The 26,318-nt window shown below is 40.6% G+C and overlaps 1 protein-coding gene across 2 annotated transcripts in view; it reads right to left on the bottom strand.

The window, feature by feature from the left end:
- Window positions 1–26,318, bottom strand: part of zfhx3 (zinc finger homeobox 3) — a 139,319-nt gene that overhangs the window by 23,977 nt on the left and 89,024 nt on the right. For both annotated transcript variants that reach the window (XM_040123611.1, XM_040123618.1), the window contains exon 6: window positions 4,453–4,560. In XM_040123611.1, coding sequence (XP_039979545.1) covers window positions 4,453–4,560 — 108 coding nt within the window. The remainder of the gene's footprint in view (window positions 1–4,452; window positions 4,561–26,318) is intronic.

Here is a 26,318-nt window from a genome sequence, read left to right as displayed (position 1 = left end):
GAACAATTCATAACCTTTGGTATGTCTGTTCCTGAGTGAGCAACACCATAGGACTAACAGCACATTATAGAGTACAGCACAATAAAAATTGAGCAGACTGCAATGCCACGTGGCTGCGTCTAGGGGATGCTAATCATCATATTCATTATACAGGCTAAATGCAGCATCTACAGTGTACAGCACAACATCTGCTTCTCCTACACACGGCACACCTGAATGTGCACATGTGCATGCGCAAGCAAATTTGTACAAATACACAGCTGGCTGTGGAGCCAAAAACACACACACAGAGGCACACAATATGTGAGAGGTAAAAGCAATGTTTTGGGGAATAATGCCATAGGAAATTATGCAAAAACTGGTGCTCCACATATACTCCTGCACACTTTTACCTTAACAACACTAACATCTAAGCCCAAGCAAGTCCAGCATGGCAAGTGATAGTACATGCATACAAGTTGTGATCTAAAAAACAAAATTGAGAATAAAATTATAAATAAAATGATTCCCAAAAACATAGAGTATTTATACCCAAAGTAGTCAAATTTGGACTTCAGGAATGCAGCAGGCTAAAAGCATTCGCACACAACTTTGCAAAGTTTATGTTGATGCACTAAACACTGCTATATATATACATCTTTTTCTCCGTTTTTCCTACTAGCTTTACATATCTTGCATTTTTTGATTTCTTGGGAACTTGCAGAGGCAGGCAAATGGATGTGTTTGAGTGAAATATTCCAAACATATTTAAAACTGTCATTATATTAACTGAGTTTGAAAAATCATGGGTTACAGAATATCACTGAAATACTATGTTTTACCTTCTTACCATTTACCATCATTTGTTTTTGTGTCTCTCTGATATTCATGGTTTTTACTAGTCTCAGAATGTGGATGATCCAGGCTGAAATATAATTTTTCACCCCCTTTTTCCATCTCCCATAAACTGAATGTAAGGAAAGAGGTATGAAAAGAATTATTTATCAAGCTCAATTTCAGAGGACTACCATCCTCCCAGCACCAGAATGGAGAGACAATTTCTCTCTCCCTCTTCCCCATCTCCCTACATAGGGCCCCCAACTTTCAATAAAACCTTTTTCATATATTTATGTTAAATATGTCAAATCACATTGTGTCCAAGTCTGCAGGTGTATTAACAATTCCCCTCCTTCCTCCCCTTTCCGCTCTCTTCACCTTCCTATCTCCCCTATACTCGCCACCCTCCTGCCCTACTCCTTGCTGCATCTCCATACATTCAGCTGCTGCATAAATACACCACCTGGTTTAATGAAGGTAAGGATCCCCTTTCTATGCAGAAGCTCTCCCCTTTTCCTAGTGCTGTCTCAGCTAGGTGAAGAAGGTGTGAGGAAAGAGGAAAGAGGCTCATGGCTATCCACTTATGCATATTTCATACCTAGCATTAAAAATGACCCTTTGAATTACTAATCATGCTGGATGATTAAATTGTAGCTACCGCCAACATGAACATCACTGTCCAAATACATTAAGATTTTAGTACTCCACCTATAATTACTTTTACTGTTAACTTGTATTTTCTTCTATCAGGATATATCCTTGGGATAATATATTGTATAATCACAAAAAGTTCCACTAAATATTGGCTGTAGTGTTGGGAACATATGACATATAAAAATGTCTGACTGCAGGTACATGTATATGTATATATGTATTATCTTTGAGATAAATAAAAAACAACCAAATAATGAAGGCATCTTTCAAGAGATGACATGCCAAATACATATGCATTTTACAAAGGCTTCTGATGTACCTCTAAATGATTTTAATGAATACTGAAGAGCTGTGGAACAAGAAAGAGAAAATAAGATTGACAGTGGCTTTAAAAAGGAGGAAGCCTCTTTTCTGTGTTCACTAATGCTGTTTGTCTGACAGTGACTGTCATTTGTAAAGGAACAGTGTTGTGCTCTGTTCCAAGAGCTACATGACAGCGATGAGAAGAAATACTTCAGTAGTTCTAATGATGGACCTAAGAAACAACTCATCCTCAGACAGTGGGAGACTGAGCACCTTTCAGAGAAATAACAGGTTGGCCAAGACGCTTGTACACCATATTCTAACATACACGCAATCTGTGTATCTACTGTACAAACATCTTCAGACAATCACATGCCCAAACAAGTGCTCCTCTGTTTACCAAATGCAATGTGAGGTCTTCCTCGCTTTTTCCCTACAAGATAGGTTTTCTGCGCTTGCTTTCAATGGGCATTGTATTCATCAATCACCAAAAGTTTGAAGTACAAAAAGGTACCCTTCCATTAAACTACAGCTGTCTACCTTTCGCTGACAACACAGCCTTGAACCCACCACCCCAACCTACCCACCCACCCTTTCACTGACATCAAACAGAACCTCAGACCTGGTTCCCTAATGCACATGCTATTTTTAACTAAGCGTTTCTAATAAGCTGCTGGGAAGCTGTAAATTTTTCATATGCAAGCACATATTTCCTTTGTGAAAACACAGAAACACACTTATTTGGTGATTAGCGACTGACAGAGGGGAGGAAAGGAACTGAATATGCTTGTATCAAATTGCATGCCTTTCAAAAAGGAGGAATCCTAATGCGAGGAGTCGTCTTCCTGTGCACCACAGGTATGAGTGAATTATTAATCGGCCAGCTCATTTTAATGCTTTTTAAAGTGCTTTATTTTGATGTGCTAAAACATACTTTTAGCCATATTCAGTCAGGCATGCATATCATTATTTCTTCCATCAAAGAAGAGTGTCGCCCTTTCAAAGAGCACAAACAACTCAGCCTCATTTAAAATAGAAGTTCGAATATCAAAGACATTTTACAAAGGCTGGGCTTCAAACACTGTGATGAAGTTTTTTTTTTTGCTGCACTTTATAAAAAACTTCAGTAGGCAAGAGGTCTGAATTGTTTTCCAGCTTTTAACCTGACTAGTGTAAATCAAAACATCCTGGAGTAACACAAGAAGTTAGACAAGTGAGAAGCATCTACCCAGGCCTGTTATTGTTCAGTGTCATCATTATCAGAAATCTCTTCTATTGAATAAGAGATGTCTTAACTGCCAGCATTGTTTTTCCAACACAGGCGTACAAAGCAAATTGTGCATGAAAAATAAAAATGAAACCATATTTAATTTACACTGACGTTTCAGAAATCTCAATACAACTACTAAACAAAAGCACTATATATAATTAGATTCAGTGGTGCATATACATTTACAGTATGTGGGACAAAACTTGAGTCTGATTAAACTTGTGTTTGAGACCATGTTTCATTCATGTGGAGGAGAAAGTTGGGCAGCACAGTTTGAAGGTGGTCATACAGTGTTTGTGTTAAAGTACTGTAAATGTCAACATCTCTCACACACCTGACAATATATAGAAAACCATACAGGGCATCAGTGTTATTAAATTAGCGCTTATAGTAGTTTTTACTTTTTATACCATCACTACAATTGTTCTTGCTTAAATACTTCTAAAAGCAACAATATCACCAACAACAAAATGACACCTGCTATAAGCACCTCAATTGGTTCTTGTACATCAGCAATCAGCAATGCGGTCATCTCTCATTGTAAAAATTAATTCTGTTAAAACAATATAGGGCCCTCCGGACAGACCCCAACAGTACCAGAACAGGACTCAAAGTTTAGGGTTTTGATGTTTAAAGCTGGATCATTTTTTATCATGTAGTAAAGTAACTATCATTATTGGCCCCCATTCACAAAGTGAAAAGGAATGTCCACATGCATGCTACCATGAAATCAAGGTTGACAATGTATCATTGCTGAACCATTTAAACTGGAAACATCCTCTAAATTTGAAAACATTTGTAAGATTAGATTGTTTAAGGCCTAAAGCTCCTCCCCTCACCCTAAGCCCAACCCCCTGTTTCGGAGTCACCAACTACACGTGTCAATAAAGAGGGCCACAGATAAAACCATCCTGATCTGATAACATTAAACACAGGTAAGCGTTGTCTGTGTTACTGTGTGTGTGCAGCAAAATTGAGAAGAGGGCGGTGCTATCACATGTGCGCACACACACACACACACACACACACACACACACACACACACACGGCCCAGCTGGAATTACACATACAGGCCCCTCTCTTCACATCACCTATTGAGCAAAGACAAAACATGGGTCACATGTCACCTGAATATATTATCTAAATTGACAGTTTATCCTAACTGTATTTGATGGGATTTTATGCCTGGAAACCTGATGTATGAGAGAGCAGCCTCTGACAAACAGAATTGGATTTAGGGAGTTTTGGGATGGAGTGTTTAATGCTTAAAAAGGCTCTCAATATTTTGTTAAAATATGTGTAGTTTAATTAGATAAAAGGCCTGTTGTTGAGCACCATTCAGGAGCAGGGCCACATGTTTTCTGTTAATAGTAGTCCTTAAATGTGTGTGCTGTAAATATTGGCCTTACCTGTCCCTTTGGTGAGCTCCTTCTCCCCCCCACTTTCTCTGTCTTTGGTTTGGTCCTCCTGGTCTGTGGTGGTCTCACTAGCAGCCTCCACATCCTCGCTCAGCTCTCCTGAAGGGGGAGGGAGGATGGGATATGTAAATCACCACGCCATCAGAATTGGTGGAAGCACTTAAAGGGACGGCAGCGTTTTTTTCTATAGGAGCTTGCAACAATTACATTTGCTGACACACAGTTGCAAGGCTAGCAGACAAAGAGGGCAGAATCTGCTTTCTGCTCTCTGTCCTGTGCTGTCTGATCATCACTGTGAAATTTATTTTGACAAGAATTACAAAATCTGAGCTGAATTATAGGGAAACAAGAAAGGCAAATTCATTATTATTATTATTATTATTATTATTATTATTATTATTATTATTATTATTAGTAGTAGTAGTAGTAGTAGTAGTAGTAGTAGTAGTAGTAGTAGTAGTAGTAGTAGTAGTAGTAGTAGTAGTAGTAGTAGTAGTAGTAGTGTATATTGTACTGAGAGCTAATTTATTACATTTTCCATGTATTCAAGACCATGACACAGATATGGTTTCCTCTGTTTAATGTGGACATAAAACTGCAGAAAAAAAGCGCACATGTGGCCTGAAGTGGGCAGATGGAAAAATAATTGAGAGCAGTATCCTTCAAGAGAAAGACCTTATACTGGACAAGCCCCCATTCTCTTTCTCACACACATGAACACAAACACACACATACATTACTGTCCTCTGCTGCAATCTGCTAGGTTACTTATCAACAATACAAACCTCATTTCACTTCTTCAATGCTACTATTGACACAAAAAAAATCATCAATATTTAAAACTTTCAAAACCACAATTCATTTTATTTTATGCCAAGTCAAAGGCAGAAATCCCCTGTAACCACCTTAAAAGCCTCGGCTCAATATATCAGGCCACTTAGGAGCATCGAAGTCCAAACAATGGATATCCGATAATGCCATTTGTAAGTAACACACAGAGGAAAAGATAGCAAAAACAGATAATAAAAAGGGCATCAATCTTGTTTATTTCCCTCCAGTGCCCCCTGAACATTCCCTTTGCCTGTTAAGTTTGTTTAAAAGTAGCAGGACCTGCATGCAATAGCATTGATTTGACAACAGTAAACTAGGCCGCAGTCGATAGGCCCTATCAGCTATTACACAAGTCAGCTAATTCTCAGCAAATGTACTTAAATGCTCTTTTGAAAATGCTTTCAAGCTCAGGTCTCTACTCTATGAGCTATTGATATATTGACAATGCTACAACAGCTACTGAAATATCCTGTTCAAGTATTCAGCCCTGCAGTCATCACACATCCAATCCTAGCTCACCACATGACGACCCACAGCCAAAACCACTTTTATGACGTTACATTATCCCTAACACTCACTGTTTATCCCATCAGTTATGAAACATTGCATACATTGTATAAAGTTGACACTGTGTTCTCAAACTCAAACCAGTGTATGTCATTATCACAGATACACCTTGAACACTCATTCGTCTCTGAACCAAATGGCTATTCTCACAGTTCCTTGCCAAATGCCAATTCTTACTCATAGACAGAATATCCAGACATCCAACATTTTTCTGCTGAATGGGTAAAGAGAGATGCCTTAAGTAAATAAACCGTGTTTATAGTGAAACATGCATTAAATGAAAAATTTTTTTTTTTTTTTAAATTTGACACTTCATTCTCTACTGTGTACAGTATGTGAAAGAAAATCAACTGTTTTTTCTCAGTAGCTAAAAACAAAAAGGTTGGATATTTAGGAGTATCTACAATTTGATTTGACATTTTTAAAGGAAATGTAAGAGTGTCTTCTTTCTTAAAGGTTGGCTGAATACACACGATAGCTACAAAATCAGAAGAGGTGTTTATTATCATAACAATGATTGCATTATTCTAGACACAACTGCATGCTTATACATATAGGGTTATTTGGTTTAAAAAAAAAAATCAGAGTCGATGGAAAACACCTTTGTATTACTGGCAGGAGAGGAGCAGGATCCTCCATTTCCTGCTTGCTGATCAAATGCTGTAGGAAACAGCTGAGCAGAGTGATAGATGTACAGACTGTGTTGTTACACATTACTGCTAAAAGCCGATCCTGTGATCAAGTGATCCAGTGATCCTGTGTTTAAATAAAGATATTTAAAAGGGATGACTGGCTCCCAGTAAAAAAGCATATTTAAGCGTTCCCAGGATCCCACACGAATGAACACATTTTATTCTTTTATTTTTAACCCTGTTTCTATTATGTTTCTAAGGCAACCCATTAATTCCATCCAGCGCAGCCCATCCCGTGCTGGTGAGGCGGATCTTAAACATTCCCAGAAAACCAGAGTCCCGAACTCCCATCTAACTCCTGCCTGCATAAATCTACACAAATGCGTGAGAATTAGGATACTGTACAGCCACATAGGGGCTCAGATTACAAAATAATCCCCAGGTAAATTTTTTCACCCTTAAAAACGGGGCAAGGTGTCATTTCTTAGCTATGTGACACTTGTATTGAGACTAATTCCCCACCTACACATTAATACACACTTTGTACTTAAACATTACTTTGGTAGGCAGCCAACATTCTAATGCCATTCAGCTTCCCTGTACCCACCCCCGACTCCCTGCACACAAACTGTACATGCTCACATGTGCACTGATATTTTTTCTTCCTTGTGTTTTCAATACGTTTTTATTTAGATGTTTAATCAACCTATATGACACTTTTAGCACACACAACACAGAGCCCCGTCCATAATTTATGCAGAAATGAAGACATTTAATTCCAGGAGCAGTGTTACATTTTTAAGTGGCAAATGGCTTTGCCTATTTCTCGTCTCATCTCCAACGGTATTACAGAATGATTAAAGCCAGGCCGACCATAATTAATGAAAGGTCATGAGTGGCCTAAGAGTAGGATGCAAATGGAAGAGACACTAAAACTGTAGCCATAGATTAACTCTGAAAATAGATGAGGAGAAACACTCAAAGCTATGGCAGCAGGCCATTTCTAACCCAAATTTAAGGACAATAGCCTGAAGGTTGTCTTCTAATTAATTGTCTTCATTAACCATCCTTATACAATGATATGAAACAGTTCCATTAATCTAATCATGCAAGCTGAATAAGCCCATTGCCGACACAGAGATTACACTCATCTGTTCTGAGCATATAAATATCAGCTTTGCTCTGCCAGTCGCTCAGTGGGGACAGTCCATGGACTCTCTGTTCCAGCATCTCACAGACAAGACACACACAGAAATACGCACTCCCTCACACACACCATCTAGACGCTTAGCAGTCTTCCCCTCTCGTGTTTTGCCAGTGAGTGCAGAGGCTTAATCAGGCCCATAGGTGTCACTCTCTACAAGCTGGGAGAGTGCTACTTGTTCACACACATTAATGAGGTTGGGGGGGCGCGGGGGGGCGGGGGGCAGGGGGAGGGGAGGGGGGGCAGCAGAGCAGCAACAGACAGACACTCACAGGGAAGGGGAAAAGGGAAGAAATATGTGGAGATGACAAAAGCAGATGCTATGCAAGAGGCGTCCGGTTTAAGATGAGACACTGAAAACGGCAGGATTACCTTCAGATGAGAGAGAGCAGCCTTCCTTTCCCCTGAAGAGCAGTGATTACACTAATGCTAATCAGACTGACAAGCACAAACGGCCTAATAAATAATTGATGGTAACCATTGCACTTTCCAGTATTCCTTCCCAGACTGTAGAGAAGAGCAGCAGCAAGTAATAATAGTCACTCTAGATATCTTTCACTAGGTCAGGCTCCTCCTCCATCCTCGGCCTCAGCAGAATATACTGCTATGATGATAACTGCCTTTCTTAAAGTACAGAATCCCAGTCCTACCTGAAAATGGCTCCAGAGCTCCTCAAACAGTAGTTATAGCCTGCTCTTCTTTGTTGCATATACAGAATCTTAGTCAACAACACTGTTTTCTATCTCTCTTGGCTTTCGTTAAGTCCTGGAGAACCAGCGCGGGGGCTGAGCTGAGCTTCTCCCTCTCCCCAGCTCTCGAGTACTGGAAGCGAGGGTTGAGCTCTGCTTCTCTCTGGGCTCTTGTGTGGAGCTGTGTGTCTAAGCTCTCATTACTCTCATTATGATTATTGAGGCTGTTGTTATCATTTTAACCAGGTGTTACAAGACCACACTGTAAATCAGAGAGGTGTGCTATCCCCCGCTTTATCCAGGGCCGAACAGCTTCCTTTTCTTTAGCGCTGCACTGTCGGATAAAAAGCAATCTTATTTCACACTTCACAGACTCTATCTTTCTCCCCTACTTCTTCTTTTAAAAATCCCCCTCCTGCTCCCCCCATCATCCCTTGCACCCCTTCCTTATATCAAAGTTGGCCTGACTCTGGACTAGAGGGTGCAAAATGAAAGTGACAGGAGGGTACCATGGGACAATGAGACACAGGACCCATGCTGAGGGCTTTCATGCATTGTCCGCTCCTCATATCAGCACCTCTGCGCCCCATACGCAAGACCCCCTTTTTAAGCACAACACACAGGAAAATCCCCCCCCCACACACACACACACACACACACAAACACAGAGAGAGAGAGAGAGAGAGAGAGAAGCTCCCTTCTTATGTCCTCACAAGCTACCTCTCATAATACCACAGCAGAGCGAAACATGACCACAACCTGGTCAGGGACAAAGGGGCTTTTGCTTATGAACAACCAATAAACCACAACAGGGTATTATCAGCAACAATAATGGTCACTGCACTACAAAGCATAAAGCTGAGTTAAAATGTGGAAATGTGTTATGCTGTGCAAAAGGGGCTTTTTAAATGACTTACAAAACATTCATACTGATATGTAAAAGTTGATTAACTTTATGTATTCAAGTTGTGGGATACAGTGCATTCAAAATGTGAACGGCAACATTAAAATGACTGAAAGTATAGTAAAATACATATAACTGCACGTCAGAATCAATGTAGTAAAATGTCAGAAAATGCACCAAACTCTAGATCTGCCACAGGCACAAAAAATGAAAGTGTATCTGTCTCTTCTTTTCTCGTTCGTGCCCTCACTCCCTCTCTCATTCCCTTTCACCCACACACTTTCACATTTTGAAAGGAAAGAAGAGTAAGCTACCTCGGCGCTGCTGGTCGGAGTTACGTGTTAGATTCCTGACCTGTCTATGGGGGGACACGCTGGCCTCTCCCTGCTGGCCCTGCTGTGACCTCAGGATCTAAATGTGAATGAATACTTTGTGTCTCCATGGGGCTGAGGGCAGGAGGGGAGCGGAGGAGGGGGGATAGCAGAGGAGGAGGTGTATGAGTTGGAGGAGGGGTATGGGGTTAGGGCAGCTAATAACTAAAAAAAAAACTTTAAACGGCAAGTTAATCACAAACAGCAGCGATAGCTCACACTGTCTTAGAACAATATCGTGGCCAGCCCCTCCTCCACTGCTCCACTACTCTCCTGGTGGTGCCTGCTCATCAAACCAGCCTCATAGGTCTTCTGCACAACATTTTATTTGAAACCCTCTGCCTTTCAAAGTCACTGGCCATTTTAAAGGATGCTCAGTGCATTCAGATCACAGAGAGTCACACAGCGATTTTTTTTTTTTTTTTTAAATAGTACTCTTTAGCAGAAAAACTAATTCATTTAAACACACTAGTGTGGCTAACTTCTTTTTTGTGCTCGATACTTAGTAAATTAGGAACTGTTATTAAGCACCATACAATGTATTAAATATTTTCCCTAAGGTGTTACCTCACGGGAAATTAAACTAATGAGAAATAGTTCTCATGATAATGGCATGTTTAGATACATTACAAATACAGTGGATAGAGCGAGTGCCGCTCTAGTTCTTTTCTCTTTGTGTTTTACTTGAGTGATAAAGGAGAGGAGGATCTAGGTTAATGTGGCTACACAGGGAGTGAGCATTCAGGGACTGCTCACTGTTCTGCCCCAGCTGAAACACACACACACACACACACACACACACACACACACACACACACAAACAAGCACAAACACACATACACACACACCACTGTGACTTCCTTGAATGTCCAAGATGATGGCCGCTCACTAACACCTATTATGTCGACAATAGAAGATGCAGGCTGTGCTTTTCGCTGCTAGGATGGTGGGCTAAAAGCCTGGATGTGGGGCAAAAACATCACTGGGCAGTGCTCTTCCATCTACTCTGCCTAAGGGACATTGTCCTGCACAAAGAGTCACTGTCTCTCTGCCGACCCCCGCCATGCATTTATGCTTATCGTCTTCCACTGTCTCTCCTCTTAAATCAACCTCCTGTTATTAATGCATCTTTTTTCTTTTTCCTCCAGCTCACACTACAATGCCTACACCTATTTGCAGCTATTCGCAGGGACCAAAAAGAACTAGGGTGGGTTGACAGAGTGTGGGGGTGGCTGAAGGGGTGTCTGAAAAAAAGAGAAAGGAAAAAAAAAAAAAAAAAAAAAAAAGCATCACCGCTGTCATGAAGGGCAATCACATCAACTCTGAAATATTCACCAGTGGGTTGGAAAATGCGATGGTACAGTTATGACAGGCGACTCCCCCCACTGTAGCCCACAGTCCCCTGCCCCTCTCTCCATCAGGGCGGAAGCATGGTGGACACTCTGAATATGTATAACCCGGAAAATGTATTGATTTTTCATTTGGCAAAAAAGGGACACAAAAATCACATAACCTGAAACTGTCACAGCTCTTTTGTTCATAGCTCATCTCTCCTGATGTTTGGCTTTTGCCACAAACTCTCTTTAATTACCAGGTACAGCGAGCTTCAGAGCCTTTCTCCACAGAGACACAGCCACATACAGCCTGCTGGGCTTAACAAGACAGCCCACATCTATTATATATGACATACACCCAGCAGCTTTTGTTTCATATCTGACTAATAAGCGCACTGAATAAGTATATACCCACAGTTTGTTTTGTTATTATACACAAGATACAGTGCAAAAAGCTTTTTTGAAGAAAACCTTGAAAATTAGAAATGTGGTATACCCCATTAAAAATAGCACTTTCATATAAAAAGCTAATGCTGGATAGTCCAGGCATTTATTTGATGTGCTTTTCTGAAGCGGTTCTGCTTAACATGAAATTCTGTTATCGATCTAAGTTTTCCCAGGTAACAGGCAGGTGCTTGTATGTTTGTCTGAGTGTGCACACTTGTGTATGTGTATGTCCATTAACAGGTACTTATCTGTTTATCTCTCCTTTTAGGCACTGCAGACCAGTACAGTGGACTGTCTGAAAAAGATCTCTGCATGTCGATTTATCGAATGCACCATTTGCATATCTTTGTAGTGCATCCATCTGCCTGTGGACTGTTCTGTGGAGGTATTAGCTCAGAAAATCAATGTTGCCATGGCTGGATGTATGTAGCGCCTACCTCGGCGCGTGTTAGGAGTCTGGCTCACAGCTCCCACATGGATCCTATTTACATGAGTCCTGCCGGCAGGACTTTGTAAACTTAAAGTACACAAACACAGTTCTCAGCATGCCCCTCCAGTGTGAGCTGGTTTGCCATCCTCCTTGATGGTCATCTTGCCTCCCTGTCTCCATTCACAGCCCTGAGCATGACTGGCTGTTTGTTTATGAAAGCGTACGGCGAGATAAAACAGAATCTGACAAGGTTATGAATACCAATTTTGCTAATCAATTTTATTTAAAATATAAAATATAGGGTATCATTGACGTATGTTTGCTCTCCAAAGTTTAGCGGCCTGCTAAGTTCAGATGTTTCAGGGTAGTTGAGAGGAGCAGTGAGGGATGGTGGGCTAATGTTTTATCTTATTTATTACACTTCCTTTTATTGGTTACACCATACAGCTGTACAGATATACAGTACATGGAGACAGTGTGTGTGGTGACCTTACAATGGATATATATTTTTCTAGTAGAGACTGCAGTGGATACACTGGCCAACTTTTCTTTTAACAACCACCTCGGCTGGTTGCTCATAGCCAATTGCTAAAGAAATCCTATGATTACATTGCACAGGTACTTTAAAACATCCATGAGATTGTTACCACTTATTGGGGGGAAAAAAAAAACTCTTGCTACCTCTATCCATTCTGTTTCTCAAACAAATCAAACACCGTGAGCTTTCTTTCACCATTTGTCTTTCTTTCTGTTCCTCTTTGCATAGCCCATCCATTACTTTCACATGAAATATGAAAAGGCAATATCCTCTCTGTGTTTGTACTGAAGCGTAATGCGATTGTGTTGTCATTTATAGGAAATAATCGCAAACCTCTCTTTCATTTTCCAGTTCAAATAACCATGAAAAATTAGCCTTCAATGTCAGGGAGGACAACAAAGGGATCCACACAGACTATTGCTTCACCACTGCGCTTGACATTTCTCCTTAATAGGAAAACGGGTGGTTGTTTCTATCTTTCGTTTTCAATCTTTTTCTTTTTCTTACCTCATCTTTTCCCCTAATTAAAAAGTTCTGCACTCAGATCTTTGTAAATCTTTCTTGCGTCTTTATTCAGTGTGGAGGGTCTGTATGTTAGGAAGGGTTGGAGGGTTAGAAAACTCTGATCCGATGCAACTGAACCCTGCTCATTAGCACCCGTAACCCTGGCTGACAATGGCTACTGTTGGAGGGAGATGTCGCCAGACAAACACTACTGGGCCTAGGTCGCCGTGACTACCGTCCAGCAGCATGATAGATAAATAATTCAGGAGCTATCAGTGTCCCTGGCAGCAGAACAGTCCCAAAAACACACACTTAGGACACAGCTTGTAGAAGCCTTCCTAACTGATCAGCATTTATCCCTTACAAATGATGTACAACCAGATGTCTGTACAAGACCCCACACAATTAGGCTTAGCAGTAGTCAGAGGATCCTTTTAATTTGGAGAAATCTTTATTTTCAGTGTGAGCAGAAAGTAATGGTAATTGCTTTCTGTATTACTGCCATTAAAGGCTTAATAGGCAGGTTGTTTCCCGCTGTAATTATGTACAAAATAATCAACCAACTTTGTAGTGCAATTATTGGAGATACATTTAACCAAGTTTATTTTTTGCTTGCATCACTAAGTATAGAGAAAGAGAACAAACTGAACATCCGTCCTGCAAGGTATATAGTAAGCATACACATTATATATATATTTTTTTTTAATTTTGTGAACAAAAATAGTAACACAGATCACCTTAATTGCTAGTTTATTAACCTTTGATGTGATTATCAAGGATGATAAGTAACTATTTGATGGTTACCTCTCAATCCAAACTGAAATCTGAAAAAACACCCAAAATATATTTACTCAGGGAGTCATATATTTTTATATCTCCCAAAAAACCTGACACTAAATGAGAAGAAAAACTACAAACCCTCAAAGACACAGAGACTACCGGCACAGGCCAGCACCTTTCTCTGGGTTATGAAACTTTTCTTTTTAAAGACTCGGTGTTGTCCTCTTTTTTCCCCCTGACTTCTGCTTGTCGCTGTTTAAAGTGAAGAGAGGTTCAATGAAACTAGAGCAAAAACTAGATAACAAAATCACAACTAGATGTCTATTCAAATGCTGTGTTATGGTTTCCCTAACTGGTTTCCCATACTTTATCCTTATTGGCGTTTAAAAACTGGATTTCATCTGGCAGTAGGCCTATGGCTTGTGATGCATAGAATGAAATTTCCTCTCAAAAGACTAATGAAAAAGACTCACCTCATGCATTTACCTGCTCCTTTACTCACTTCTTGTAATGTATCAATTTATTATCACATAATTCTGCCAGAATTATTTATTTATTTGATTATGCGCACACCTTACAGCTTTAATTACAAAATAGACTTAGAGCCAGATGATGGGATGTAATGCACCAAGTCAACCATCATTTAAACTTAGAGTTATCCTTCTAATCTCAGTGGTATACCCAACCTGTATTAATCTGAGCCTAATCAGTATGCCAAATTGCTTTAGGCTTTCAATTTTACCTGAGATTCAAAAATGCCTCAGAATGACACTTGACAGAGCAGGCCTACACAGTTCAGCTCGCATGAGGGCTCATTTTTTTGCCGTTAAGTTTATTCAAATAACTGGTTCTACTGCTTGTTCAGTTGAGTATACCCTCTCAGAGTGGGTCAAATTTTCTCTCTTTCTAACCGCAGTTTGATTATTGTTCACTGTTAGAAGGTGGATCTATCCAAATAACATAAAGCTATACTGTGTAGAGGCATGTGCTTGTTATTAAACATATGCACACTAATGTATTACTTTGGCTTTGTCTGATTCTTCATGAACATGTCATGATACTGTGAAAATGGGCTGAAAGCTCCTAGAAGGGTGGAACTGTGCTGCCCGCTGTGCTGCTCTCCAGAGGAAGAGACTTGGAGTGATTACAGTCAAACACTGCTACTCAGTTATCTTTGGCTCAGCTACAGGAGAGGGAGAGGACGAGACAGGAAAGGAGAAAAATGGAACTGATGATGTGGCTAAAACATGGGCCAGCTGTTCTAAAATGACCAAAATGACTAACATGTCTGATACTGTTACAGACTGTAACATTTACTCATTGCTGAAAATGGAAAAAAAAAAAAAAGAAAGAAAGAAAACCCACAACACCCCAGTAGCAATCACTGAGGCTTCTGGATTCTGAAGTGGAGGCCAATTAAATGGCTTTGCAGCATCCATTTTGTGCCAACTGAACAGGTATGAACAGGAGGGGGAGGGGGAAGATTTAATAGTAGCAGGGAGGAAGAAGGAAGAGCAGAGCACACTGGCAGGTAGGTGTGGTACCTGATTGGCCCATCAGCAGACACCACTAAATAGTTGTATGCATGTTTGTAGAACATTATGGCAAATCACATTATTTAAGGTAACTTTAACTTTTACAGGAAACTGTTATGCTAATGGTCTAAGGGTCCCACTGCAACATTTGTCAAATGTTGGGTTTTCCCCACCTTCCTCCAGGGTTAAATGCTGACTTTGCATACAGGCATGGAAATGAGCAGGGTGGCCAGAGTTGTGAGTCTTAGTCCCTAGCCTCTCTAAGGCATGGTCAGGAATTAATAACCTCTGCCCTATGGAGACCAAGCCTACTGCTAAATTGGTGCTGTGCTATATCACACATTACATTTCTATTGTATGCATGGCTGTGGTTGTTAGGGTTGCCGTTGTTTTTATAAAGGGTGCCGTTATTGTCCTCACTTCAGAAGACTCTTCTCACTCATTAGCCAGAGGTTACAGAGTTAGGGGTGAGAGCCCAATAAGGTACAAAATGAATTATTCATCTCAGTGGTTGGTGTTTGGGTGCTGCTATGGGGCCTAAAGCAGGGACTCTAACTAACAGAGGTCTGCCTCTGGAGGACTGGTGGAATATACAATTGAAAACATGTTATGCCATGGGTCTCAGTTACCACGAGAAAGCAAACAGTAATCACCAAACTAATCATTAAAACAAGCTGCCTACAATAATATGCCTCTGTGGATTCATGGTTCCTCCCCTGTGTACTGATCCACCATCCTAAAGCTTCATCATGTCCTCAATCTAGATCCTGCTTCTGGCTCATGAATGGGCCCAAATACAGCCCCCTCGTCTTCATTCAGTCATGTCTTCTGTTGGCTCCAGCTAGGACCAGTGGCCTCCTGAGAAGGCTGTGATAAGAATTCATTTCTTCCTATTATGTGCTCTTGTCCACTGCCTCAGTTCATCAGTTCAGTGCAACCAAGTCAATGAAAGGGCCTGTAATGAAGCAATCAGATGCAGCCTGGTTTTCTGGGCCCGGCACTCCATTCTCAGCTCCCACACCCTAGCTCCCAGTGCAGGATGTGGGTTGAGGTGGGGGGCAGTGATGAGGGGAGAGTGGACACAGACTGCACAGAGGCATTAATTCAAGACCTTGCCTTTCATAGACTGGAGGATAAGCTGCTCTCACATGTGCTTCACACCAGGTTTGCTGTCTCCTGTGGGTTCAGAGAATCATCCAGTTTTAGAGAGCCCCATTAGTTTAACCAGGCTTCAGTATTGCCACTAAACCAGCCAGTCAGGTTTCTGTGGAATTCTATGCTTATGTTACCAGTGACAGTGGTTTGATGGAGATCTCTTTCTTCATTTCCCTCTATCAGCATCTAACCTTTTCACTCCATTGTCTCTACTGCCATCCCTTCTCTCCTGCCTCCACCTCTTAACATCTCTTTAACATGTGGAAACTATTATGGGGAGTTTGGGAGAGGAATGTATGTGTAGAATCCGAATCGGTGCCTTAAAGTAGAGGATTCTAGGTCTCCTTTGTTTTGTAATGCTGTGAAAGTTCATTTCAAATTAAGAGAGCCTTTTCGATCTATCTAATATTCTTTTCTCTCCCTTCAGGGGACGGAAGTGGCTGGTGTTATCTTTGATCAGCCTCCCTTCCTTATCCTCTCTTATACGCACACATATATAGTACAAACACACATGTTTGCAGTATTCTATGGTCTGTGTTATGGAGTGGTCAGAGTTCAAAGCTAGGGTGCCAAGGCCCAAAATACAGATTACAGAATACAAAAAGAGGTTATATACTTTGTTTAATAAAGAGCAAGAATGATGTCTACAAGTCGCGAACACATCAAATGCAGAGATAAACGCAAAGATAAACTTGGATTCCATGTCGTTTAAAACATAAGGGGTTGCCCAAATCCCATACTTCCTTTCATGTGTACCTCCTCTTCCACCCTCCACAGTTCACCTGCTGCCAGCTTTGGAAGACCGACCCTGCAGCTGGATTCTACCTGACAAGAGCTCCTTAACAAGCAACAGTCATTAACCTCAGGAGCAGGCAGCTGCCATGTGATGCAGTGCACTCGGCCTGCTGCAGAAGGGCCCTATTGATCCCACACATACTTGGTGCCTTCCTGGATGTTTATAATCAATATGCAAATGGCCCGCAGCATTGATTCAATATTAATTTTCAATTAGGGAATTCTCAGGGGGTCCTGAGGGGTCAATACAGAACCATTCAGAGTAAAGGCTTGAGCAAGTTGCAGGCATTGATGTTCCTCTACCCAAGACAACTTACTTACTGTTTATTTAGCCTGCCCTGTTGTAAGTCCCGATTAAGGCTTCGGATAATGGGCGGAGAGACCGATGGGCCTTTCTGCACCTCTGCAACTCCCATTACATAAACTGGATTTCGGTCTATAGGGCTTGTCCCAACTAATAAGTCATCATCTCACACTTAGTTCTGTCTGTTATTTTGTTAAGTCAGATTAGGTAGGAATATTTAAAGTATAAGTGAATGTATAAGTGAACTTTTCCATTATCTGATTTGTTTTAAAGGGGTGCATAATAGCTCTCCCCTATAAGGTGAGAAATAAGTGATACACATTTTTCAGACAAGAATCCCTTACAAATTGAAACCAACTGCAGCTGCCATCTCATGCTCAATGAGTTAAAAACCTTTCCTGTAAATTAGTAAAGGAAGACGGACGGTCGTGCCCAATGATAAGCATGACTTTCTTTTAAGATGTTATTGTTTCCAAATCCGGACTTAGAGAACAGCAACAACTGTCACACTATAATTTCTCCTTTGTTCCTTGACAAACAATGCACTAAAATGCAGTAAACCATTTTTTTTTTCATCATATGAAGATGAGATGAATGAAAAATGTTCGGCAATGAATGAGGTGATTAATTCCAGGTAAGACAATTCTTACTTTAAAACATAAAACCAATGGTATTGATTTATAAGCCTGCTATTATTCATGTACAGACAGTGTGTCTATCAGAGAGCTGTGGTTTGTTACTTGGCTCTGACTCTGGCTTGCTCTTTGTTGCAACTGTCAAGAATATCAGGGTTCTGTGGCTGTGTACATGCATTACAGACATACTTTTAACCACATCAACTACACTGCACGTAACGTACAATTAGAGGTGTAATAATTACATGGTGCTGGAGCTATTGGCCAACAAATTTGTTTGTTATATTACCATCATCTGTACTATCGGTTCTTTTTTTTTTGTTGCCTGAATATGGGGGTACATTCAAAACCTCTCTCTAACTCTGTACCTCTGCACCTGGAGTACAGATAGTTTTAAGAGAAGAGAAAGGAGAACATTGAGACAATGGAGACAAAGAGAAAGAAGAAGGATCCTTACAAAAAAAAAGTTTTCAGCTTTACAAGTTGAAATGGGAAGGAACAAGATGAACTTGATAGGTTAGAATATGAAGCTATGACTACTTAGCGGGTTCTATAACTTCAAGGCCGAGGCAACAAATAATGAATGATCATTCAAATACAGTATTAAATATGACTCTTTTCAAAATTTATTTTCAATTAATTTGATAACCCTGGAATCACTTCACAATATGCTGTTTTTTCTATGGGCTGTGAATAGATTGGGCTAGAGTGCAGCCTTACAGCCATGTTATTTCACAGAGCAGTAAAGAGGCTGCATGAGAAAATTGCTAAGAGTAAAACAGAGATAACCTGGTTGGACTATTTGCTGCGCTTTCCAGTAGATGCACTGCCTGAGGTAATTGGTTTAGGGATAACATTAATTACCACATTGCTCATTAATGGATGAAGCCTTTATTGGTTCCATTGATCAGCAGGACCTGTTAGCCATCGTCCTGCGCAATGGTGGATGTAACAAGCTTACATATTGGCATATCAATTAATGTAATCAATTCCTGCCTAGCAGTTGCTATTCGCCTTGTCTACCCCACCCCTGTCCAATCACCCCTTCTTTCTTTTCTATCATGTAACTGGATAGCTGGGACAAAAGGCCCATGACAAACCAAAGTTTATTAAGAGATTTCCCAATCGTTCCTTAAATCGGGTCTGCTGCAAAGTAGACTGATTGAGCTGATGTTAGGGTGTCGGGTTAAACATACTTCTGATTGGCAACTCATAAGAGTGGACCATGGGATTACAAGAGCTGAAATTACACACAGGAGATGCAACATTCAAGCTATACACTACTGGGAGAATAAAGTTAAACTGATCTGACACACATGCCGTAATGACTGTAACTGGATATTCTAACTGCACTTCAGCCCTTTTCTTTAATGTTCAGTAGTTTTTTAAAACAAAGAAATGAGTTATATAAACATACATACATAATTACATAATTTAAGAAAATCATACGTCTTGTGTGCTTCTTAAGTGATTATGTTTCGACATAAATGCATCTATAACATTAGATTTAGTTGTTTTCTATCATAAGTACTTGTATTAAAAGACAATCTTGAAGTGATTGCAGAATCCAATATAGAGATCTGATTATTAGTGGGTCTAACCTTTCATTTACATTTGGACCACAAATTGTGCCTTTAACTTGAATCTATTCAGGAGAAAAAGACTTCTTAGTTTCCAACTTCCTTTTTTATTTAAGATCAATGTGCCTTTTGAAGAGTCATTGATTACAACTTGGAATCCTCTGTGTGTCACGCAGGCTCCAAAGGGGTGACTGACTTCAAATACAAGGCTGCTGTGTCCTGATATAACATGGTGAAATGGGTAAAACATCAGGAATGAATGAGGGAGCATGGTGTGATAACTGAGAGCACACCATGACAAAGTGGAGGGATTTACCGTTGGGCCCGCAGCACTTCATTTGCTTAATAACAGATCATTCTATAAGAAAGTGGCTGCTCTGAGGGGGATATCACCCAACGAGGATGTCTTACTTGCAGAAATCCTATTTGAAGACAACACCTTTTGAGCGCTCATCCTCCTCCACGCCTAAGACGATCAACGCGCATGACAGGCCCCATTAATATGACGCCCTGTGTAACCTTGCTCCTTCTCCTTCTCTTCCAACAGGAACAAAACTGATAGCCAAGGAGGAGGGACATTATGTTCTGACTGAGCATGTAACAGGAGGGGTGGTGTTCGTTTTGAAAAGATGTTTTACATATCATCACCTGGAGCCACTTCTTAAAAGCTGAGAGAAGTGCATGGAAAAGGGGTAGAAAGGAAGCGTCTTTTGGTTGTGCATGTATGCATCATATTGGAACCAAAAGTGCCCCTTGTGATGACCGTATCCCGGACAAAGAGGTGGCCTCATGCCTCTTGGGTCCTGTTTTTTGCATAGGCTTTGGGTTCACTCACTTCTGAATTTTATCTCACAGTCTTCATTATCTGTCACTATTCTGCCCAAGTGGCATCACATATTACATTTCAGAAAAAACCGACAGCAATAATCGGACATGGGCCAACATACAAAGACAGTACACCTGAATCTATGGTTCGCATATTAAAGCCTAAATTCTTATCTTACCCTTTAATCAACATAATTGTAATGACTTAGGATAAGTCTATGCCCACTCCGCTTTGCTTGTTAAACAAAAATTGTTTAACAAGCACATATTCTATTGTAGCTACAATTAATTCTTAAATAAACTATGTGGCATGTGCCTCTGGTGATTGCCAGTGCATTTCTGTGAAGGTCACTGAGAGTGAGAGAAGACAACATGTTTGTAGGACAGTGCTATATGTCTTGTGGGAGACCAGATGTGCAGGCAGCTAGTCGGACACCCCTTGCTAGTGTGATGCAGGACCTCCTGAAGGCCCCTGTCCCCTGAGCAACGCACAAGTGGGCTGTGCAATTAACAATTTCATGCTGATTGCCTGAAGCATGTTTTGCTATGCCATAAAGATAATAGCATGAAGGGTGCAGCAGCAGCAGCCCCCACTCCCCTGGTGTTCCTCTATTGCTTCCATCTCTCAATTCTCTCCTGTGTAATTCACATGTTGGAATGGCACTCTGCCTGCTTGCTTTATTAAAGACTCTGCCTGCATAGAGGATGCGTTTAAGGAAAAAAAATATATAAAGATGACTCCCTGAAGAGTAAACAGGAATGATTATTAAAGGGAAGGAGAAAACTAGAGTCTTGGTCTCCCACTGGCTTCTTGATTTGAAAGTCTAATTTGGCAACTGCACACAACAGGCATGCAGGTAGACAAAACAAACAGGTTCCATTTCCCCAGACAAACGGAGCATGCTCAGACTGGCTGCTGGTGACAGCCCTCATCTTCTTCATTCCCTTCCCCACCATGGCATGACAGCAATCCACTCTGACCATGGAGCTCACCGCTGTGCAACAGGAAAATCTGTGCCCTTCTAAACCTGCTATTCATCTACAGAGCAGAGCCTATGGAAGAGTGCAGAATGCCGCAAGAACATGGCACAGAACATGAAACTTTTCCCCTCAATTACAATAGTAGTTGTGTGTGTGTGTGTGTGTTTGCGTGTGCAGCTAAAATGCTGATGTCTCTGAAAAGAACTGAATAATCTTCATTTCACAACACTGAATATTCATTTGTCTAGCAAATAATAGAAAATTATAAGGTCTTGAAAAAATCAGTTAGTTTTTTAGTGAATGTAGTATTTTCTCTTGTAACTATGTAATAAAGCGCATTGTGCATGAAGACAAACAGATACACCCACAAAAAAGAAAACCACATCCGCCATTATAAATGTGTGGATAAGCCTGAGCGTAGTACACTCTCCTCAGCCTGGTGAGTCCACATTACCCATATAGTACAAAGAAGCCATGAACTGCCTCATGTTTGAGCTGAAGTGCTGCCTTGATACCACTAATGATGTTCCTATGTTAATGAATGCAGATTTTATTAATGCAGTGTCTTTGCAGATCATATTGGCAATGTGAAAATGTGTTATTTTTGACTCTGTAATGGTATGAACAGCAAAGAGAAATTCATATACTCCCTGAGAAGTGAAATTGAAAGAGTTGTCTTGAAATCATTAACCATTTCAGGGGTGTATTACACAGGGAGGAGCATTCTATTACCCACTATTACTTCAGTTCACTTTTTCACTAGTATAGTGGCAAATGGCCTCTGAGAACAATATATTGTACCTTTCCTTTTCTGAATGTGCCAGTGAAAAGTTAAAAAGAGAAATAATTTTTTGACTAAACACTAGTAAATTACTGACTGCATTAAGGCTGACAGTCTCAGTATTTAGCAGCCACATCATTAACTATCTACCCCCAGGGTCATTGTTTTTACTATGTGAAAACAAACCCTAAAGACATAAGGAGGAGGTGTGGACAAAGGCCTGCAGCACCAGCCCCCTCTGCCCCTCTGGCCCGCCCTCTCTGACCCCCCCTCACCTCCCACGCTTCTGGCTGCCCTTCCACGCCCCGGCTGTGTGTGAAAGTCCAGCTGGCGCACTGACAGCCCTGACACCTAAACTGAACATGGTTGCATCACAGGCCCCATATTGTTTATGATATGGAGCCTGTCATTAATTTGCATTTTTAAGTGGTAAACATACACACACATACACTTACCATGTGATAAAGAGAGAAATGTTTTTGCGTTCATTAATACGGTACAATGCCCCCCCCCCACAACCCCAGACACACCAACACACACTTATAAATTGCAGTCACATCCCCCTGCTAGAAGGGGATGATAATTGCGGACGGCCAATAAATTACTGCTGCCTCCACATCAATTATAAGCATCACGTCTGGCAATGAGGAAAATGAGATCTTGTGACAAATTTCATGAGGCTTGGCTGCCCAGCAGCCTTTCTTAACATGCTACAGATAGCAATCCCTTATCTAGCCTCTGTAATGGGGAGCTACGGATAGAGAGATGGAGCTGCAGCCATTTAATTAAAAAGCTGGGGGTAGGGGGTGGAGAGGTGTAATTCATTGAAAAGGCACAGGAAGGAGACAAAGCCTTTGTCTCCAATACATATTTTGCTCAATATTGTCACTCATCACAGGGCAAGCTTGTATCTCCTCTGACAGCAATTCTGAGATTTTTTTCTCGTCTTTGTACTCAACTCTCCACTATTTTCTTCTGTTTCTCTCCCTCTTCTTTCCTTGTTTTTTTTATATTTCCCAGGAGTGCACTGTTTTTCTCTACTGGGACAGCTCCAGTGTTTTTTTACGAATGACTGCGGTGGACAGACAGTGGCACTGAATGAAATGGCCCCTGCACCTAATTGTATTCCCACCTGGGGAAGGCAAGCATGGGCTGAGGCTTCAAGAGCACAGCAATGAGGATTTATGGCAGATGGGGAGACGGCAAAATAAAACACCAAAAGGGATGGCTCTTAAATCTCATTCCCAGTGCAATATTCATTGTAGTTGCAATCGTGGTGCACTGATAGAGCATTGAAAAAATGACTGCTGTGTTCAAATTATGGCTGTACTCTCTACTAATATTTAACATCATTAGAAAATCATTAGAAAACCATCATAAAAACCTGGGATTATGACCAGAGCATTAAACACAATGATTATTCAGTGTGTTCCTTCCCGCTTTGCCTTGGAAATGAGATTTGCTCTGCTGCGGCTATGTAGGGGAAAAGTAAGAATATTTTTCATAATTACTGTAACATTTGAAAAACATTGGCTTGCGTGAATTACTATACCATTATGCAGTTGTGTTTGTCTGCCCAAAGGCAAAGTTTTCAATGAGGCTGTGCATGGGATAACATAAATGCATTTTCATGGGGGCATCCGCGGGAATAATGCCAATATTTTACTAACCCTTAACCTTATAAAACATTACCAGTCAAGTGGGTAGCAGAGGCACACTGATTGATAGCAGGCATAAAAAAGGAAACTTAAAAAATAAAAAAAGATATTTTTCTTACATTGTTGACTGCATCATCATCAGACTGCAGATTCAAAGGTGGTGGGAAATATGGCAAAAAATGCATGTGAATATCTTCTACTGTACTCTGATGTACTCCTCTACTTGAAAAAAGGGAGGGCCAATAGTGTCAGTGTCGAGTCTTTACTTTTTGGGATTTCTCGGCAGCCCCATTATCAAGAGCAGCCATCAGCACAAAGATAAAAGATCATAATGGAGCTGGCCCTGGTAGAGATGAAAGGTGCAGAGATGGCACACTGTTATGAATCTCTAATGCAGCCCATGTTTCTAAGGTAATGACTGACTCTCAGGCCCCTTTCACAGGCTTCCCTTCTTAGGGCCTAGGCGATAAAGGTCTCCTATTCCTTGTCACTAAGTAGTCTGCAGCCTGATGATCCCACTGCCCTTGCTCTCATTGGTACTGAAAACCATCCTGAGAAGATAGAGTTTGGGGAAAAAAACATATATGTCTACTCTGATTTAGTCAATGGATTGACAAAAATCATCCCAAAACAGAGGCAAGGTCGAAAATAACACTCCTTGTCATCACCGAATGTGGCCTGGTTTATTGCTACTCCTCAAATAAATAGTAGTCACAGCGATAGCAATGCGAGGTGGCAGAACTTTTAATTTTGGTGAAGCTATATGTTCATAATAAACATCATGCTTTGTTTGAATTAAACAGTAGATGCTGAATATTTTTCATACTTTCAGATGCTGAAGGATGCCTGTTTTAGAGTAGGTGAAGACTATGAACAGCATATTCTTTTTGGGTCAGGATGAGCAGAAGGTAATTCCTTGTCAAGCTTTTCAGAGTAATTGAACTGACACTTATGAGAACCAATGTTCTTTTGAATGCATTAGTTGGCAGATATTCATGCTTTTGTCCCTTAAACTTTGGCAGCAAAAAATGATGGCCTTTGAACAACAGGGAGAGGAGAAAATACATAGTGAGAGAAAGAGCAAGTCTTCTCTACAGTCCCTTTCACAGAACCTAATGGATTGTGAGCACTTAATGCATTAATCAATCAATATCTCTCACTGTACATCAACAACACGACCAAGTTATGAATGACCTTTGTAACAAAAAAAGGGCACTTTAATGCAGACAAGATTGCTCCTACGTTAGTAAGTTGGGCCCAGTTTTTATCATGGATGATTGCACCTTCACAAGGCAGAAGGCCATTAACAGTGCACTAAATATACTGAGGTTGGTTGTTGTATAATTTGCACAAGGATTTGCTGGAGGTAGTGGAAGATTGTAGCCTAGGTCTTACTACAGAAGGGGCACATTTGTTCACCTGCTACCTGCTTTTGATTATCGCATTTTCTTCAAGACAAATGTATTTTCAAATATTTAATAGTGGTTTGCATCCACTTCCTACATCATACCAATTCCACAAAGGTATTTTTACCTCTGATGCGTCATCCACTACCCTTGTTCACCAAGCAACATAAGAATTGCTCTGGCTTGCTCTGTGAAGATATCATGAAAATTAGGTGTTCATTTTTGTAGTATGGCTCAAGCACAAATTTAAAGATGGTGACGATCTTTACATAAAAGCATACGAAAAATGTGTTGTATTGTATTGGTTGATAGTATTTTCTCCTGTCATGTGTTACCAATTATTCCATTATTATTTTATGATCCTAGGAAATAAATGTATTTTCATGACTACAAATCATTCATTGCACATTTGCAAGACTTTGTGGCAAGACTGCCTGAATTCACAGAGCAAATAATTTTAATAATTTTTTTTCAGTTTTTTTCTATTTAAAACAGAAAGCAAGAATATATAAATACTCTCTTCTCTGGGCTAAATTACAAGGAGAGTAGTTGTAAAACTAAATACCAAGCAGAAAAAAGGTGCCTTCCCTTCACTATCTTTATTTGTGGCTGGACCGCACCAGTGGGGCCAGTCCTATAAACGCAAATATCCATGACTGACTGAGTGAGTGAGTGCGTGACAAAGTTACACCATTGGTCAGCGGAATGCTGCATGACTGAGTGCTGACGTTACACTTACACATTGGTTGGCTGGCTGAGTGTTGGAGTTTCTCCATTGGCCGTTACTCTTTCAAAGTGAATTGCCGCAAACGGTTTCTGTTGTTTCGTCAGGGGGCGTTTACAGGCAGTGTTGCAAACTTAGTGCCTTTGTCACTCAATTTGTCGACTTTTCACAACACTTTAGCGACTTGTTTTCAAAAAAGCACCAAGTGACAAATCTAGCAACTTTCTGGACAAACCTTAGCTACTTT

Source organism: Xiphias gladius, chromosome 1 (assembly GCF_016859285.1).
Source record: "Xiphias gladius isolate SHS-SW01 ecotype Sanya breed wild chromosome 1, ASM1685928v1, whole genome shotgun sequence".
In the NCBI taxonomy this organism is placed as follows: Eukaryota; Metazoa; Chordata; class Actinopteri; order Istiophoriformes; family Xiphiidae; genus Xiphias; species Xiphias gladius.
Note: the sequence above shows the minus strand (reverse complement) of the source record. Positions and strands in the feature narration are given on the sequence as shown.